This window comes from Astatotilapia calliptera, chromosome 11, assembly GCF_964374335.1.
Source record: "Astatotilapia calliptera chromosome 11, fAstCal68.1, whole genome shotgun sequence".
NCBI lineage: Eukaryota > Metazoa > Chordata > Actinopteri > Cichliformes > Cichlidae > Astatotilapia > Astatotilapia calliptera.
In genome coordinates this window covers 31,431,662-31,450,818 of record NC_137432.1, presented here as the reverse complement: position 1 = coordinate 31,450,818, position 19,157 = coordinate 31,431,662, and the positions used below count along the sequence as shown (strand labels likewise).

Sequence of the window (19,157 nt, the reverse complement as noted above, 5' to 3'; positions counted from 1 at the left end):
ACATGTGTGACTTATATGCAGTGTGACGCTGGGATTGGGAATGTATCAGTCAGCTGTTTAGCTGACTGTTTAGCTTTTCATTCTTGATCAGCAAAATATCCCGTCTGTGTGTCATATTGAATTTAAAGTCAAGTTAAAATATCGATGACAGATCATCCAGACTGAATACGATCATGCAGCAGAACGCCTGCTGGACACACAGCTGGACACACATCTGGTTCTGCATGTGTGTTTTTGTGTGTGTGAGATCACGTGCACATGGGCTTTCAAATTTGATGCACATGTTCATGTTTACAAATGTGGTTGCGCATCAATACTCGTGTGTAAGTACGTCCGCATTCATGCAAACAACCTGACGCGTGTTTGTGCGCCGTATGCGTGCGCACATGTGCAGCCTGGGAGGTTAGTGTGAACTGTTAATGACAGGCCACTGTGTGTGTATGCATGTGTGTGCCTGTATTGTATGTGTGTGTGTAATGAGTAGAGAGAAAGGTTTTGTGTGATTATAGGGCTCCTCTTAGGACCAGAGAGACTAAATATGGCTTCAGACTAAACACTGTCCCCCTCCACACACACACACACATGCTCACACACCACACCACAGACCACATACACATTGGCAACATACAGCACATATGAAGAGAAAAGTCTGAAAATAACTTGAAGATATTTTTATGATCAGACAGGACAGGAGTTATCTTCATCCTGTGTGTTTCTGTGTTCCTCTAAGTGTGTTAAAATAAATCTAAACTACAAATTATTGAAGTCCAGTAGTAAGTTGTCATGTGGTTTCTTCATGTTCATTTTGTAATTGCAGCTTAGACAATTATAGTTGGACATTAAAAGCTTTGACTTCAGAAAGCAGTATCCATTTGAAGAAAAGCTTGAAACTTATAGCTTAAAATATTTGTTAACAAATTTATATTTACAACACTTTATACATTTTCACAATATAGTTTAAGGGCAGTTAAAGGGCAGGGGGAATTCAACTCATGATGGCAGCTTTGGGTTTTTCAGCTGTTATGTTGTGACTCAACCTAAATTGATGACATTTGGAAAACTGGTGCTTAATGGAGCTGTAGATGGTTGTTTTGAGGTCTGGATAAAAACAGTAGTACAGTAGGTGTACAGTAGATGGCTGCTGGGAAACAGGGCTTACTTTTCACTTAAAATTCAAAACTAAAAGTTTAAACAAGCAAAACAGAAAAACAACAAATGAAAAATTAGGAAACAAAAAAGTCAAATGTTTCAGATTTCTTTATGTGTTGTTCTTAATTATATTCCTCTTTTGCTGTATTTTTCCTTTCATATTACACGTGCTTTTATTGGATGACAGGGCTGCTCTGCAAGGAGCCCAGTTTAACATCCAGTCTTTTTTACTTTGGAGCCATGCAGTTGAATTATGTGCAAATGTGGTTTGGCATTGTCTTGCTGAAGCAAACACAGTCCTTCCAAAAATTTTATATATATCATCTGAATAGCAGTCATAGCAGTGCTCTGGCCTTCAAAGATGCAAGTGTCGCGCATGCTTTGTGTCCCCTACACTCGTGTAACACTGAGAATGCTGATTTTTGAACAACAAACTGGAATAGTACTCCTTATTTATGGACTTCAAATATTTCAGTTTTACGACTTCAGTATAGTTTCTCTATTGGTCCCAGTCTAATTTAAACTTAAAATTATTGGACTGACAGAAATGAAATCACCTACAGTTTTGTTAATTGATTAGGATTGCTTAAGATTTGTATTATGAGAGGAAAATGTAAAGGAAACCAGAGGAACAAAAAGATTAGATTATCTTGGTGCGCCCCTTTTTTGGTGACTTTTAACTATTTTCTCACATTTCATAATCCAGTGGATTTGTTAAAAATTAAGTAGAGGTCTTGCATAACCATCCACCTTGAAAGTGGACATCATCATCTATCTATTATGGTGTCTTGGAAGAACTTCTCAGTTATGTAAAAGATGATTAATAGAGCTTTGAAAGGAAACAGAATGGTCTGTGTCAGTGAGACTCAATAGATTTCACCAAACACAACTTTAATGTCTCGATTTGCTGCAGAGTGTTGTGCTCTTTGGTCTGTTTTAACACATTTGAATTAAATAATTTTATTGTAGTGCATAGTAAATATTTGATTTTACTTTTGAGCAGCTGAGAGTCAGACTGTGAGAAAATGTATGTGAGGCCTGTGTTTTCTTGCACCACTGAACTCTCAGTCGGGCTGGTAGAGTTCATATATTTTTTGGCTTTTGAGAAAGGTTTAAAGCCACACATACGCACGCACATACGCACGCACACACACACACACACTGCATTTGCAGCTGTTTTGGTGAAATGGGCCCTTGAGTTAAGTCACATCACATGCTATTAATACAATCTCGCTAACAGCGTGCGTTGCATGTGTGCATGCAGGTCTCTTCGGGAAAATGTCTGAATTTCGTGTGGGGACCATATATGTGCGTGCGTGCTTCAGTGTGAATTGTTTTAAGTACCTTGCTTTATGGCACGAGTGTCTCAGTATATCTGTTTGAACTCTGACCTCAACCACACTTCCAAACAGCTGTGCCTGCCCTCTTTATTAGGTGTGTGTGGCTGTCAGTGTGTGTATTATATTCATGTGTGCGTTAGTTCTACGCCCTCCGTCTCCACTTTCTCCCTTTCTTTCACCTGGGCTGACCTCCTCATTCAGACAATGTGATGTCACATCCAGATGTTTCCAGCTTTTCCAGTGTGCTTTCATTACAGACACATTTTCTGTGATATAAAAACATGAACCATTGTTTAGTTAATGATTGAATCCAGCTTTTTCTCAACTCTCTACTGTTAGTACTGCTGATGCAGTCTGGATGAAACAATATCAGTTGTTTTCTTAAAGGCACATTTGGAAATGTTGGGAAACGCAAGTGGGGAAAAAAAGTGTTGTAGATATTGTGCATAAGTGAACTGATCAAACATTTACAAGTTTGATATATTAGATCTAACAAGAGGTTATTGCAGGCAGAAGGTTGTGAAATTTGATAAATCCTCAGAGATTCCATCCATCCATCCATTCGCTTCCGCTTATCCTTTTCAGGGTCGCGGGGGGCGCTGGAGCCTATCCCAGCTGTCATAGGGCGAGAGGCAGGGTACACCCTGGACAGGTCGCCAGTCTGTCGCAGGGCCAACACACACGGACAGACAACCATTCGCACTCTCATTCACTCGCACATTCACACCTAGTGGCAATTTGGATTATCCGATTAACCTATCCCCACAAGCTGCATGTCTTTGGACGGTGGGAGGAAGCCGGAGTACCCGGAGAGAACCCACGCAAACACGGGGAGAACATGCAAACTCCACACAGAAAGACCCCGGCCTGATGGTGGAATTGAACTCAGGACCTTCTTGCTGTGCGGCAACAGTGCTAACCAATCTCCTCAGAGATTATTTCACGAATATAGCAAGATGTGTTTTCAAACTTTAACGCCTTTATGGCATGTTTTTTTTGGTGTGTGTGTCAAGTAAGAACATTTTATATCATACATATGCTTTTCATTAGTTAGAAAGAGACTCAGTTTGTCATGAAAATGTTCATATGTATTTTTGTAAGGTCTTAGTGTTATGGCTTTTGATTTACAGTTTGCATGAAAACATAAATAAAACGCCTCTCACGTAGTTGCCCTTTTGTTGACTTTCTAGTAAAAGTCATTTACCGTATACTCAGGTGTTATTTAAAACTCATCGATGCTTAATATTTTAAAACCTTCTCATTTGACATTAACACTTTTGTTTGGTAAGTATCACAACTCGTGTTGCTTAAGACCTTTGGGTTTCAGTCAAACACAAAAAAATGTCTGATGGTATGTAGCATGTAAAACATGTAGTTAGTGTGTAGGTGAGCACACATGACATCATTCATTTAAGTGTCACTCAAAGACAATGCATCACCTCCTATTGTAATTTAAAGATCAGTTTTATTATTTTCTAACTAATAGTTATTAGGCTTTTATTCTTAAGTTTACCGCAGCATGTATTATTATTTATCCAGGATTGTCTTTGGTTCAGTTATCCAGTTGTGGAGTTTTTGACACATGTCTGCCTTCTCTTGGATATCTAAAAATGTTGTTCAAAGCATCCATCCATTCGCTTCCGCTTATCCTTTCCAGGGTCGGGGGCGGCTGGAGCCTTTCCTGATTGCTTACAACTCGGTCACACTGGCATGGAAGGGGTAGTAAAAACAGAGTAAAAGTTGTATCTCACCAAAACATTCACAGCACTTTCACAGTTTTCACTACCACTCAGACAATAGCTGGCAAGTGTACGTGGAAAAGTAGGTGTCTTCCATGCAAGCTCCGGGCAACTGTTGCAGTCTGCTAGCTACCAAAGGAGAGATTTTTGGTGTAGCAAAATAAAAATGTGTGATCAGTTTTAATTTTCAGCCACCAGCAACCACTAGTTGCATAGAGCTAACTACTCAGGAAATACATATTTTTTTTCTTGCAACCTCTCCAGATAGTTGCCAACGTGCCTCTGGGCACGTTTAACTGTGGCATTTGCAGTACATCTGTCGCATGAGGGATATTTTCTTCTGCAGAGTAATATAACTGTTGGGCATAGCTCCTACTAAAAAAGCTCGTGACAAGGTTTGTGGGTCATTTTTGAGTACATGTGTTACAATTTCTACAAAGAGACATTGTAAAAAAAAAATACTGTTGTTGTTTTTAATTTAGGGGTGAACTTTCACCTGAAAAAATAATTATTATATTAATATTCCAATTATATTATTATAACACATTGTCAAATCCTTTCTGATTTTGATATTTTCTATGATTCGAGTTTTGAAAATTATTAAAGTTATTTATTGCTGCTCTTTCGACACATTTGTGACTTAATGTGCTGCAGGTGTGACCGAAGATCTGTCTCAAATTTATGTGTAGACACAATCTAGACATTTTTTGGAAGCAAGATAAGCCGTCTAATCGTAGCCAAAATCATCAGTGCAGCCTTCACACAGAACCCACTCCCTCCTCCATCCAGCTGGACGGACCAAACCCGCTCATTATGTCAGCACTGGGTGGGCCTTGAGTCAACCAGCAAGCGAATGTGTGTGGGTGTTGGAGGTCACTTCTGAACCTGTCAAGGTCAGGTCTCACAGCCTGGAGCTACTGGCAATCTGGGGCTAGGCCTGGGTGTTAATCCTAGGTTGGGTGTCACTGCGGTGGGTCACACTCTGCAATTTAGTCCCCTGCTCTATCCAGGGCCTCTGGCCCCTAAGGACCACCCAGCACACTGTAGCAACTATTGACCTCTGTATCTGTGTGTGTGTTTCACAGAGAAGCAGAGGGTGTTTGGATTTAATTATACAATTTATTTTTTTGCCAGTGTATAAAAGCCAAATGCCTTAATGCATTTAAGCAGTAGACACCTTAAGTCTGAATTTGCATGTGTGATTGCAACATTTTTGTATTTGCATATTTGCAGCTATGTATCCTGCTTTTGTATGTTTTGAAGTTATGTTGTTCTTAAGGATTTGTGTTCATTTCTGTAAACTGATCTGCCCATATTTAGGACATTTTCTGACTACAGAAAGACAGACATATTCATCCATAAGTAAGAGGAATGAGGGGAGTGAGGGAGGGAGTGCAGCTCTCCCACCCACAACTTATCAGTGGAGAATAAAGCTCTTTGTTCATGACCGTGTGAACACACGTGTCAAAGAAAAGCAGAAGGCCTCTCTCTCAGTCTCACCAGCCCAGAAAAAACACAAGAGTTCAGCTGACTCTTTGTCGGAGTGGGACAGCCTCATAAATCACTGCACAGGGTTAGAGCAGTCATACCGCTGAACGACGGCCTGTTAAAGCATCTCTGACAGCCTTGATTGGGCAGGAGGTCAAAAAAGTAGACTTTTACTTTTTTGTTTAACCAAAGAAACCACATAAACATTAACATGTCTTGTATTTTTTTTTTTACATTAGAGGTATTTAGTTAGTTGCTTACAGTCATCTAGATTGTATCAAAGAAAGTGAAACAGTGGATTGGGTATCAGCCTCTAGATCTACATCGCTCATCGTCACTGATCAAGTAATTTTCAGAATGTTATTGAATTTCTTTAGCTAATTAGTTAATAATTATAAGGCATTATAAGGCATTTTTGCCTTATATCTGTTTTTCCTCAAACTGCCCAATTTTCTTTTCTAAATTGCCCAAAACAGTTGATTTAATTGTTTTAGACAAAATGAATCTTTTTATCAGGTATATAAAAAAATATAATTGTTTACTTACATCTTCTCACATATGCAGTTTACTTATTTTTCTATAAAACTGGATATCATTTTACATTTTAAAACAATTTCCTTGAAAAATATTTCAGTGGCACTTAAGAGGCATGTCCTACCTGCATAGTATTGCAATAATGATTTGCTTGCCTTACTTGAGGTCTGTCCAGAAAATCCAGTATTCATAGTAACAGCAGTGTCCGTAATGTCTGTGAAAACACTATTGGCAGTTATACATTTACCACTCCTCAGTTTAGTCCCTTGCCACTCCGCTATCAGAAGCAATTCAGAAGCCCTTGTTGGGCTGCAAGAATGTACTTCTTGCACTTTTTGATCAGTCCAGGAGTTATCCAGATTAACACCGGTAATGCTGACCTCAAGTCACACTGCAGTGGTTTGGAGCTGAGAGTGCTGCATCTACAATGAGGATTAGCACCTCTAAGACTGAGGCCACAGTTATTATCTAAAAAGGGGTGGACTGCCTCCTCCAGGTATGACTAGTTGCCTAGTTGCTTCAAATGGCGGAGTTATAGTTTCTCGGGGCACCTGTTCACAGTTCGGTGAAATATGAAGTGGGAAACTGACAAATGGAGTGGTTTAGTGCCATCAGTCATAATGACACTGTATCCATCTCTTGGGGTTGTTTGTTATTTATTGATCTGTTGATTTGTTGAGCTGTGGTGAGAAAAAAAGAAAAAAAATCTGAATCTGTGATGTTTTTTTTCTTCTCAGAAAAGAGCTTTCCTGAAACAATCTATGGGTTCATCTTGAAAGACTATAACTCATGGAAGCTCCTCAGTATCCCCTCAGGAGAGCTGGTAGTGGCTTTGGATGTTCAGGCAGGTCTATGTAGACTGTTGCTCCTGCGACCAGGACTTGGATCAGTGCTAAAAGACAGATAGTTGGACGGATGGTTTCCTCCAGCCGATAATGGCATGTTGTCCGTATATATACTAACAAATTATTGTTTTAAGATGATAGGCTCAATGACCTGCACACTAAAATGCAGTAAAATTAATTGTGATTTTTTTTCTATGAGACATTTTGTGCATGATTACTAAAGCTAATTTGCCCGAGTAGATATAAAGTTAAGCGTAGATATAAAGACAAACAAAAGAAAAGGATGTGGAAGCCTGGAGTTCATGCTTATCTGGTGGATATGCTCCAAGTCTTTTCCCAGCAGATGATAAACCATGAGAGGTTGGATCAGGTTTGGTTGCCAGATCCTATCACTTTATCCTCTACATCTTTCCTCATTCGGTACTCCATTCAGACTTGAGTAAACAATCTTTTTTTCACCCTACCTTTTATTCTCTGTATTTTATTCAATTTCTTTGTGGCCTCCAAGTTTTTTCTCCCCTCATCTCTCTCATCCCCTTCTGTCTATTACACTCTCTTGCTCTCTCCTCTTGTCTTATCAGTGGGAGTGTAGACAGACAGTGTTATCAACACGGTGTGTGTGTGCTTGTTTTGACCACAGACAATAGTGGTTACTGTCTGTCTGTCTGGCTATCTGTCTATCAGACACTGGTAGAAGAGATGCTGATCACTCTGTCACTCATCCACCAGATTGCTCTGTCTCCACCGTCCTCGGCATGTCTACCTCCTAACATAACATCTAACTGCCTGACCCTTTCATTTTAGCTCAATCTGCTTTTTTAAAGAAATCATTATTGCCCAGGTTTCTTTTTTTTCACTTCAACATTTTGGTGGTCAAACTGGTTGGTTGCAGTCCTCATATAATGAGTTTTTCCCTCAGACAGTTTGACCTGCAGAGGATCAAACACTGCGCTGCAAACATGACAAACACTGCTAAATGATGCTCAGTAACCAAGCCAAAGTAACTCAAAGTGTACGTTTAATAGTCACAATGAGCGCTATCATTTTCCTGAGCTGACTACGATGTTTAAGGAAGTAAAGACCAAAGTGAAAAGCAGAATATGTTTTTTGGTGATGGACTGAAGACATCAAAAGTATTTGGTACCTCTTTATGTTTGTGTAGTATGATATCATAAGCTAGTGTCTGACACTGCACTGTTTAGGTTAACTCCCTGAAGGTCTCTCTACACCCCTGCACTGTATTTGTGTGCGTGTCTGCAGGTGTTTGGCAGCCAACATCAGGCTCTACAACAGCACAAAGGAACTCTAATGAGACACATATTTAGATATTTGGGCCTCACCACTCGACACACATAAGTGAAACAGTGAATCTGTTACTGTTCTTTCAGTACTGAGGAAATGTGGTCTTGTGTTAGTGAAAGCACATTTGATCGTGAGCAGAACGGATGTTAATGGAAGTCTGTGCGATCGTGAGTGTTTGTGTAAGTGATACTGTGTGTGTGTGTGTGTGTGTGTGTGTGTGTGTGTGTGTGTGTATTTAAGATGATTTCAGGAGCTTGTGCCTGTCTATGTAATTGTATCCATTTGTGAGTATGTCTATTAGTCGTCCTGCGTGAGGAAATGGGCTCTGTATTTCCAGCCGTCGTTAAACTGAGATTCTAATTAGCTCTTTAATTAAGACACGGAAACACATGCACGTGCACACACAACCAACTGTAACACATTCATTTGACCTTAGTGTGAACTTTTTCAACTTCGTTCTTCATTTCTTTCTTTATACTCATACTGTAACCCATCTCCTTTACTTCTTTGCTTTCCTGTCCTGTAAAACATTGTTTTGCTCCTGTCCCTGTCTGTGTTTCACTCTCACCCAGCTTGTCTCTCTTTTCCTTGATGCATCGTCCCATAATACCCCGGGCTGAGAGCGATGTGTTCTGCCACGTTGCTTTCTTCCAAACGGACTTCTGTTATTTTCCACTTGCACAGATAGTGCAGCACTGTGTGCACAAAGTCAATTGTGTATTTGTAGGCGCACCTATCTTTAAGTTGTATGTATGCATATGTGTTTTCATATTGGACTGTGTGTGCATGTGTGTGCATGTGTGTGTCTGTGGCTTGGAGTTCATCCATGCTGTTTGCTGCGGCTTACTGAGCAGGAAACATCTAATCTGTCGACTCTGTGGAGGATACGCTCACACAGGAACACACACACAAAAACACTCTGAGCTTTATTTCTTGTCTGTTTCACTTTATGTAAGGATAAAACTCTGGCAGCAGATACCTTTATTTTATTTTTCCACTTGCCGCCATGTTGACTTTTACTAACATTCAGCGATGTTTGACAGAAATGCATTTTTTTTGTGTGCATTTGGCTCGACATTTGCTGCAGAGCCTTTCACAGACTTTACCACTTGATATCTGAGCTGCTACACAAGTGCTTTTGCGCTTTGTGTTGTAAAATTGTCCAAACTTGGCGTTGAGTTATACTGTAGCTGTTGAAAGTCAAACAGGAACAAATTCTACACCAAATTATCAACTGCAGCGCTGGAAGGTCATGGACTGGGTAGCACTTTTCCACCAGTTTTTTAAAGGACATAGTTTGACTAGTTTATGTTTGACATCATATCTGTTAATATTTAACAGCATGTATAATAGTGCTTTTGAAAAGAAAAGTACTGTTAATGTTACTAGTGAGTGACTGACCCGATCCCCGTATATTAAATGTGGGGCAAAGAAATATGTCTGAGTTACTCTAGCAGTTACACAAGTTAGAAATGATAATGGTGTGCAATTTCATTATTGCATATGTCAGAAGATGGGAATGTTAATTGGGTTACAAGATAAATACTGTGATTCTTGACGTTCCAGTGGCTTGTTTGACATCTTACACTGAGTTTATGCTTGCTCTACCACCCTAACAAACAAAGGCGTGCACTAAAAGTGACATCACAGTTGGTGTCTTTGCCATGATTTCATGCCTTGTTGTCATGCTGGCATTAGATGTGTGGCCATGGCTGTCTTGAATACACAAGTGTACAATCGTGACAGTTTTTACCACCATTTCAGTGATATATTGGTGCAGGAGCTCAGAGAGAGCGATGCTTCAACAGCTTCATAAGATGACACATGTGGAGGAAGCTTAAAAACACAGCAGTGTCTTTGCATATGATTTTGACTTCTTGTGCCCCTTTATCAGCACTGATGTGAAGTTTTCTTTCTGAGTAGTGGTACCTGTTGCTCAGGAGAATACTGAACAAGTCCGGCACATGCTCAAGCGCCACTTTGAACTGTGACAGGGCTGTTGTGCATTGTCTTAGTTAATATTATGATGGTGACTTTAGAGTCAGTTTTTTTGTTTTTATAGTTTTTATTTTTCACTGTATAAGTCATATAACTGTATTAAAACAAGGAAATGAAATTACATTAGTGGCATTTCCTGTGTTTTCTTTCTGCTTCATGGGGCATATTTATTTTAAGTTATTGGCCATGTTGGTTATTCTGAGAGATAAGTTGGCCCTGTCTATTTTAAAAAGTTCAAAGTGCTGCTTTCTTTGACCTAAACACTGCGCACTGGAATGATCACTGTAACCATCTTCACATTATGTTAATTCAAAGGAACATGACATTAGCTATATCTTGCTCATCATATATACATGATTTTAAGGGTGCTAGGTTGGTTTATATACTGAGAATAAACTTCATTAGTCAAGCACAGAATTCATTCTGAAACTTTTTCTCCTCCCTTCTTTCCTATGAACAGCATGGCAGCCAAATGTGAATCCTGGGCAGCTAATTCCTAAGTCTAACTTTTTAAATGCTTGTTGCATCTCAGCTTAAATTTAAGAGTCAGTTACATTTTGTTGTGTGTGTGTGTGTGTGTGTGTGTGTGTGTGTGTGTGTGTGTGTGTGTGTGTGTGTGTGTGTGTGTGTGTGTGTGTGTTTATATGGATATAGAGTGTGTGCTCTAAATACTGCATTTCCATGGATTTGGTAGATAGGGGTATTGCTAATTTCTGTTTGTGTTTTTCTGTACTTTTCTTGGGTATTTTTCTCAGTACATGTGTGTGCATATCTTTGTGCATTTGTGCGTGAATAGATAAACATGACTGTTTGTGTATGTGTCTGTGTGTGGTTTGCAATCCCCAGAGTAACGTAAAATGTTGGCTTGTATTGGAAGCTTTGTACTCTGTGTTTGCATCTGAACAAGTGAATGGATGGAAGAAATTCTAATAGAGGGAATTTTTCTTTAATAACATCTTTCATAGACTTTCAGTCTTTCCCTCTGACTTTTTTTTTTTTTGACGGTCTAGGTTAAAGGGCCATGACGCTGTCACAAACTTGTGCCTTGTCACTGAGATGTAAACCAGGTTTAAGTGCATAAGATGCAGCAGAATGTCCCTTTATGTTTCAAATAGACTCCAGACTTTATTGCAGACACCTCGGGAGGTCGTAACCCCAGCAGCTTCAACTGCAGGTTGTTTAAGGTCACCAGTAGTTCAGCTGCTGACGTACAACTAAATAGCTGTGAGAGGGATGGTGTTGATGTCCAAGTTTAGAATTTTTTTAAGCACCTTTTCTGTCCAGGCTTCCTGGAAGCTGATTTGTATTGGTTATTTGTTTTTAACATTTGTGTATATATTCTGTACATATCTGTGTGTAAATGGATGTGTGTTCACATTTGCATGTTTTTATATCTCTGTTCTGTGTGTGTGTGCGTGTGTGTGTGTGTGTGGGGGGGGGGGGGGGGGGTGTTTAGGCTAAATGTGTCTTTGTATTCTCTCAGCTGGCATCAATCAGAGTGTGTGTGTGTGGAGTCGACCCACTGCCAACAATGAAGCCCTTCACCAAACCTGGAGCCTTTTATCAATACGCACACACAGACGTGCACACATGCACATTTTCAGAGATCTCGAGGGGAAGGTGGATGGGGTTTTGTTTGGATCTTGAGAAGGATGAAGGTAGTCAGTGTGTGTGTCTGTGTGGCGCATGGCAGAAATTTAGCATTAGAGTATAAGGAGTTCATGTACGTGAGTTGTAGCTCGTGAGTGTTTTTAAACGTATATTATTTTTTTTCACAATTCACAAAATTAGACTCCCAAAGATCCAACAGAATTTTGCAATTATTTATTATTTATCTAAATACTCTGAGCAGTGTTCCCAATAAGTGTGCAGAATTTTACAGCTTTTTACCATATGGTTGTACAAGATGCAAGGGAGGAAGAGAGGGAAAAAAATGAAGAGAGCAAGTGAGTCAGAAATAATTTACATTCGGTCACACTTTTTTAAAAGACTTAAGCCAAGCTTATGTCTTTGTGTACTCATGAAGGTTAGACTGGGTTAGACTGGCAAGACAGTGATGAGAAATAGTTAATCATTTGGCAAGAATGCGTATGCATGTGTGTGCATGTGTGTCTAACTTGAGAGTTGTGAATGACATGGCACCCACAGATGACCTCAGCCTTGAATGAATGCTTGAGTCCTTTTAGGTTTACCACCAAATGAAAGGAAGTGAATTAAGACTTTAACTCTGACTGTTTACACTTAGTGTGCAAGTCTTAGAGGAGGCTCTCGTACCCATGTACTCATGTTTGTAGTTTAGTATTACGCAAATCAAAACGGCTTACTTAAGCAATTGGTGCTTTACCCTAGCATGCACACAGATATACACTCACTCTCTCACTCACTGACTCTCTCTCTCTCTCTCTCTCTCTCTCTCTCTCTCTCTCTCTCTCTCTCCCCAACACACACACACACACACACACACACACACACACACACACACACACACACACACACACACACACACACACACACACACACACACTTCATTTCTGAGTCTTCCATCTCTGTTTTCGCAGTATCAAATGGCAAGCGCTGAATCCATTTGTCAAACAAACTCCTGGCGTACGTTGGCACTCAGGCCTGCAGATCACTCATTTATCTGAATACACACTCTTCCATTAGTCCCAGATCTGCTTTCACCTCTTCTTTTTCTCTCTCTGTCCGTTCATCTCTCTCCTCCTCCTCCTGCTTCTCTCATTTCCCTCCTTGTCTTCATCCGGCTTGCCCTTTCTTGTTGTCTTCTTATTCATCTGTCTTGCTCTTTCATCGCTTGTTCTCTACTCATCTCCACTCCTCTGTTATTGCAATGATACAGGGATGAAGGGACTGACCCCTCACTGAAGGTCAGAGTTCACATGGTCCTACCACACCTCATATATGTATTCTCTCTCTTTCTGCCTTCTACTGCTGAGCTGTGTACTTGAGTAAACGTTAGAAGAGCTTAACCCTCACTTTTGTGCTGTTTAACCTCATCTTCATTGCAAAGCAAGTATTTCATTCCTCTTTGCTCCCCGTCTATGTTTTTGATTCCCACAATTCTTAAGAAAACATGCCTTCGAAAATACTGCCAACCGAGTGTATGGGCAAGTCATCAGAGCAAGCAGTCTCTACATGTAGAGAACAATTTATTTGAATTCTGCTGTGTTTCGTCTTTTTAGTTTAGTTTATTTTTAAACTTGAGAAAGAAGAAAATCCGTAGTAAACATTCTCTAAATGGGATTTCCAGTGCTCTAACAGGAGAACAGCAGTGCAGTTTGTTCAGAGAAAAAAAACTAAATCCAGTAGTCTGCAGGAAAGAGCCATAAAGCACAAAGGCTGAAGGGCATGGAAATAATGGACTGGGGTTTATTTCCTCCTGTTGAAGAATATATTGGTAAAGGAAAGAGTGAAAGAATTTTTAAGAAGTTGAAGAAATATTAGAAAAAAATCCTAAAAGGAAGATTTCCACTGGTAATGTTTAATTAATTTACAGAATTGTTGCAGAACTGTCCTGTAAGTAGTGCATTTAAGATGTTATTGTCAAAGCAATGATTTTTAAAAACATACCGAGCATACAGGTGGGAACTTTAAGTGGGTGTTATAATGTGGATATTGAATGCAATATCTTCCAATTGATATGAGTCCTAAAGTGGTAAAATGGTGTGATTTGCATATTACGCATTACCTTTAAGCTGAGAGCTGGTTAGTTATGTAATGAATATACATATATCTACTAACAGGTCATATATCAGTCAGTGCTATTCTTCATTCCCACGTTAAATTAGTCTCTTCAGTTGCTGTCCTGGAAGTTGAGAAATGTTGAAATATGTTGAAATCTTTCTGTTCCCAGTGGTTAATTCACCTGTAGTATCTTGAAGTTGTGAAATGTCAGTTACTTCCTATAATTTCTGGTCACCACAATGCTGTGAATCACTTCCAGTGTAGCTTAACTGACTACTACCAAACTAATGTTTATATGGGTCTTATGGGTCAAGAGTCTTAACCATTCAAGGGAACTAGAATTGGACCCAGATCCACATACCTACTGTGACACCTTCGAGCGTTTTCACCATTGCGAACTTGGTTGCAAAAACCTGGATGTGATGAGGAGGGACACACCCGTTGGCTGATAACTTGTCATTGACGGGTTGCTTGTCATGTAGCCTCACACATGAGATAATCCTCTTTTTTGAAACGCGGTATGATCAAGATTTACGAAACAGAGTTCATTTTTTATTCATTATGTCCCAACATAAGAGACTGAGCCCATGGACTGAGCAAGAACATGTTTAAACAAGAAATAACAGAAAGCTGTTTTCCCATAAACTTCTACTGGACCAGACGTCTTTTTGCAACTACAGCTGTCGCCCTCTAGTGGCCTTAAGATAGAATGCAGATTTAGGCTCTAGCTTCATTGTAAATATACCGGGTTAGCTAAAACTAGACAAGAAAGGAAGGAAGAATCATCCTGTGTGTATAACAGTTTAACAAATGATTTAACTGTCTCTTTCATCTCTGACAAAGCAGTGTGTTTGACTTGCGTTGTAACTAGTAGTCCATCAAAAATCTTGCCAAACATGTCATCCCTACACATTATTTTAAAATTTAATTTCAGATGTTAAAGGCCAAAAGGGAACTGTGAGATCTTAATATTGCAGCAGGGAATTGTGACCCCCGTTATAAAAATAATACACAAAGATGAAGTGGTTCAGGGTGAATTCAGGCTAACACACAGTGAGAGTAATGAAGAAGCTGCAGACTCGATGCTCATAAAACTGTTTACACAGGTTTTGCCACTGATGTTTCAAGTCTTTGGGGATAAATGGGTGTGTTTTAGAGAAAGTGACCCAGCAAGGCTTTTAGGGATGATTTGTCATTTGGTCCAGCAAGAAAGCAAAGGGGGAAATCTGGCTTTTGTGTCATATTAAGAAAATATAATAATTATGGAGATGACTCAGAAGAAAATACACAAAAATTCAAAATGACTGGAACCAGAGGTCAAGTTGGGTAGCCAGCAGATTTATATTTTTCTTGGCTGACTTTGAAGCATGTTTATAATTTTTGACAAGTATTCAAGTTTTTTATAAAACAAACTGGATCAAGATCAGAGGTGAAGTCACAGCTCCTTAAATGCAAACTGTTGATGTATGAATGCATTTTCATCACCTCTTGATGCAATGGTGATTCTTGCGATGATTAGGAGAGATTTACCAGCTCCTGTCTCCTCCAGGTAATGGCACTGGCAGAGGCTGCAGAGGAGAACCGGGCACTGCTGGAAGAGGCGTTTGTTCGTCTGCGGAGTGCCACACACCTTCTCGTGCTCCTGCTGTCCCTGTGGCAGGGCCTGACCCCCGATCAGACCAGCATCCTGGAGGCCACACTGCTTCCTCTGCTGCAGGACACACCGCAGCTGGTACACAGTCTCTCACTCACGCACACACACACACACACGCACGCACGCACGCACGCACGCACGCACGCACGCACGCACGCACGCACGCACGCACGCACACACACACACACAGGTGGCCATTAACATGTCAGTATCTGTCCATCCATCTGCAGCTTGCTCAGTATACATAGACCCAGCTTAAACACACTCTCTAAAAACTTTTAAAATACATTAAGTACTTCTGGTCTCTGTGGAATACACACACAAACGCACACACACAAACTCAATCACACATTCAGTTTTTAGCACTCAACACTCACCCGTCAGCTCTGCACAGAGTCAGAGTGTGTTCTGTGGTACCTGTTCATAATTTGACCATTAAATCTGATGTGTGTGTGAGTGTGTGTGTGTGTGTGTGTGTGTGCATGCATGTGTGAATATATATAAAATACACAAATACACGCAAAAGGTCAAGGTCAAAGAAAGGTCCTAGTGTGAATAGATGGCATATTGCTCTTTAAAGAGCCTCTGACTCAGACGTCAAGCTTTGTGTGAGAGTGTGTTTGAATGTGTGTTTGTGCTTATGTGAGCGTGGGTTGTGCACTGCCGTGTTGACAGAGCTCCTCCATTTGCTGCAGTCAGACCACGAAAGATTTGTCACTCCATCGAGACGGCGAGTGCCCACTGTGGGTATGTTTGTATTAGTTTTTCCATAGCTCTGATCAATCCCCTGAACCTCTCATTACCACTGTGTCTATTTCCAGCTTTCGCTAACGGCGCAGAGTTACACACATGCACACAACTGTGCATAAAATATCTTACAGTACGCACACACTGTGATTGTAGACAGAAATAGCTTCAGAGGGTCAGTTGATGAGCCTCGAGGGACTGTGAAAGTAAGTTTGTGTGTGTGTGTGTGTGTGTGTGTGTGTGTGTGTTATTATAAATGGGATTAATGGCATTAAGTAAATTAGTAGTAATCAGGGTCATGTCCACAACATTAAGACAAACAGGTGGACTGAAGGGTTATTTTAGGAAATTTATATTACCTGATGCAGTGCTGTGACAACATCTATCAAGATTCCAGTGGAGTTTTTATTAAGTTATTAGAACATTTATTTTTCTTTGTGTAACATGTTATTTTGGCTTATTACACCTAGGCACTTCTTTTGTTGAGAGGGAATTGTTATTTTTATTATTTAAGTCAAAATTTTTGAAAACTCTTTTTTCAAAAAACACTAAATCTTCATCTGGACTTTTTACCGTTTCTGTGGGTGGACTGGCGAGGTCATTCCAGGTGAGTACAAGTCCGTCACTCAGTTAGTTCCAGGATTGTCACAGATATGAATAAAGTCTCGGAGGAGAATGGGGGTGGAACAGTTATCAATTCTTCAGCCAAAATGAACGATTGGCTAACTTAGTTAAATATTTTTCCATCTTGAATTCATTAGTAAGTTCCTACACACTCTTCTGTTACCCATTACCCATTTATTGGATCTTTTTCAAATGCAGAACTTTTTTCATTTTTCAGTAAAAATGCAATTTTCATAATTTCAGTTCAGTCTCACTGAGCAGTTTTACCCGCGGAGATGATCCTGATCGAGATACTGTTTTTGGAGAGCAAACTCCAGTACAGCACATGATCCCAAAGTTCTGTTGGTCCACTCATTAAAAATAATAATAAACAGACAAACATGCAATTAAAATTTTTCCTGTAAGGTATGTCCTAGGACAGGACACCAATGTGGCTGCTATTCATAGGTCGCTGCCATTCTGACCCAGATACTTGTGCATACAGTTCATTGTCAGTGTGAACGATGGATGGAGCCACGCTGACATCACTCACGAGAGGGTGGATTTATAATTTATCAGCTGATGCTAATTAGCTTAGTTAGCAAACTAAATTCATAAACGATATGGCTACAATCCACAGACATGCATATCAGGTAACTGGTGCTCAGACTAAAAAAATGCTGGAATTTTAGTCTCCAAAACCAAAGCAATAACTTTTTGGATGCTCTGTACCGCAGTGTAAGTCATAACATTAGTCAGGTAATCCATTAAAAATGCTCATAAAGGCATAAATGCTGCACACACACACACACACACACACACACACACACACACACACACACACACACACACACACACACACACACACACACACACACACAGTAAAGAGGTCCAGTTTAATGACTACACCAGGTGGATGAGTTGTAAAAAAAAAATTACCAGAGTATTTATGATAGGATAACTGTCCATAGAGGCCAAAACCTTTTTTTTTTTTTTTACCAGGCTGTAAATATGCTTTTTGATGCTGTAAAATTGGCCATTTTAACCTGGCCGTCTATGGGGAATGTCTCCCTTCTGGAGCCAGCATGAAGTGGCACCTAGAGGAACTGTAAATTTTGCCACTTGTGCATTTGCTTCATTTTCAGCTCTGGAGTTTTCCGCTTGGTTTCAAAACAATGACATTTGAAGCTGAACTTTATTTTGGGGATAATGATGAAGTCACAGGTAGTGGAGCTCATATTGAACAACAATTGGTGTCCACTTTAAAAAAAAATCATTGTGCACAGCTCTGTGAAAAACCATTGAACATGCACCTGTTGCTGCACCTCTGAGACTGAGATTGTAGAAGACTGAAATATGAAAGTTGAGACATTTTGACAAAGGAGATACTATACACAGCAATCTCTGCTCACTGAAACGCAGAATAACTAAAATATATAATGCAATACCAAATGACCCATGTCACTTTCATATTATGTGATTGGAAAGCACAAAGAATGGCAAAAATCTGTGGCAAAGTTTATGCTTCTCAGGATATTTGGAATTAAGAAGAGGAGTTCTTTTGAGTGCAGGCTCATTACACTGCTTTTTATCTGAAAGAAAATAGAAATATTTATAATAACAAGGTCAAAAACAAGGAGGAGGTGGAGAAAAAAGGAGAAGGAGGAACACCAGAGGAAATGCATCTGTGAGGTATCTAACGAAACGTCTCATTTAGTTGCAGCCAAGCAGAACACCTCCTTTTTCTCTTCATGCATTCCTTCCTCCGTGTCCTCCTCCCACTCTGCTCTCTTTCCCACTTTTCATCCTCATCTCACTCCTCATTGTTTTTCTATTCTCTATTTTTTACACCAGCAGTGTTATCACTCTCCATCATCCCTCCTGCTCTTTTTTTTCTGTTTATACCATAGTGCATTCTTTACCCTCTTTTTCTCACTGTCTCAACACCTCCTGCTTCTGCTTTCCTTCTCTCATTATTTTCCTCCCAGTTTCTTGATACAGTCATAATGCCAGTCTTGCTCAGGCTTCTCACTCTCTGAACTAACACTATAGACCC

The 19,157-nt window shown here is 39.9% G+C and overlaps 1 protein-coding gene across 5 annotated transcripts in view; it reads left to right on the top strand.

Annotated features, from left to right (window-relative positions):
- bbs9 (Bardet-Biedl syndrome 9) overlaps nucleotides 1–19,157 on the top strand; it is a 171,581-nt gene that overhangs the window by 75,997 nt on the left and 76,427 nt on the right. For all 5 annotated transcript variants that reach the window (XM_080308476.1, XM_026183621.2, XM_026183622.2 and 2 more), the window contains one exon: nucleotides 15,647–15,829. In XM_080308476.1, the coding sequence (XP_080164602.1) occupies nucleotides 15,647–15,829 (183 nt within the window). The remainder of the gene's footprint in view (nucleotides 1–15,646; nucleotides 15,830–19,157) is intronic.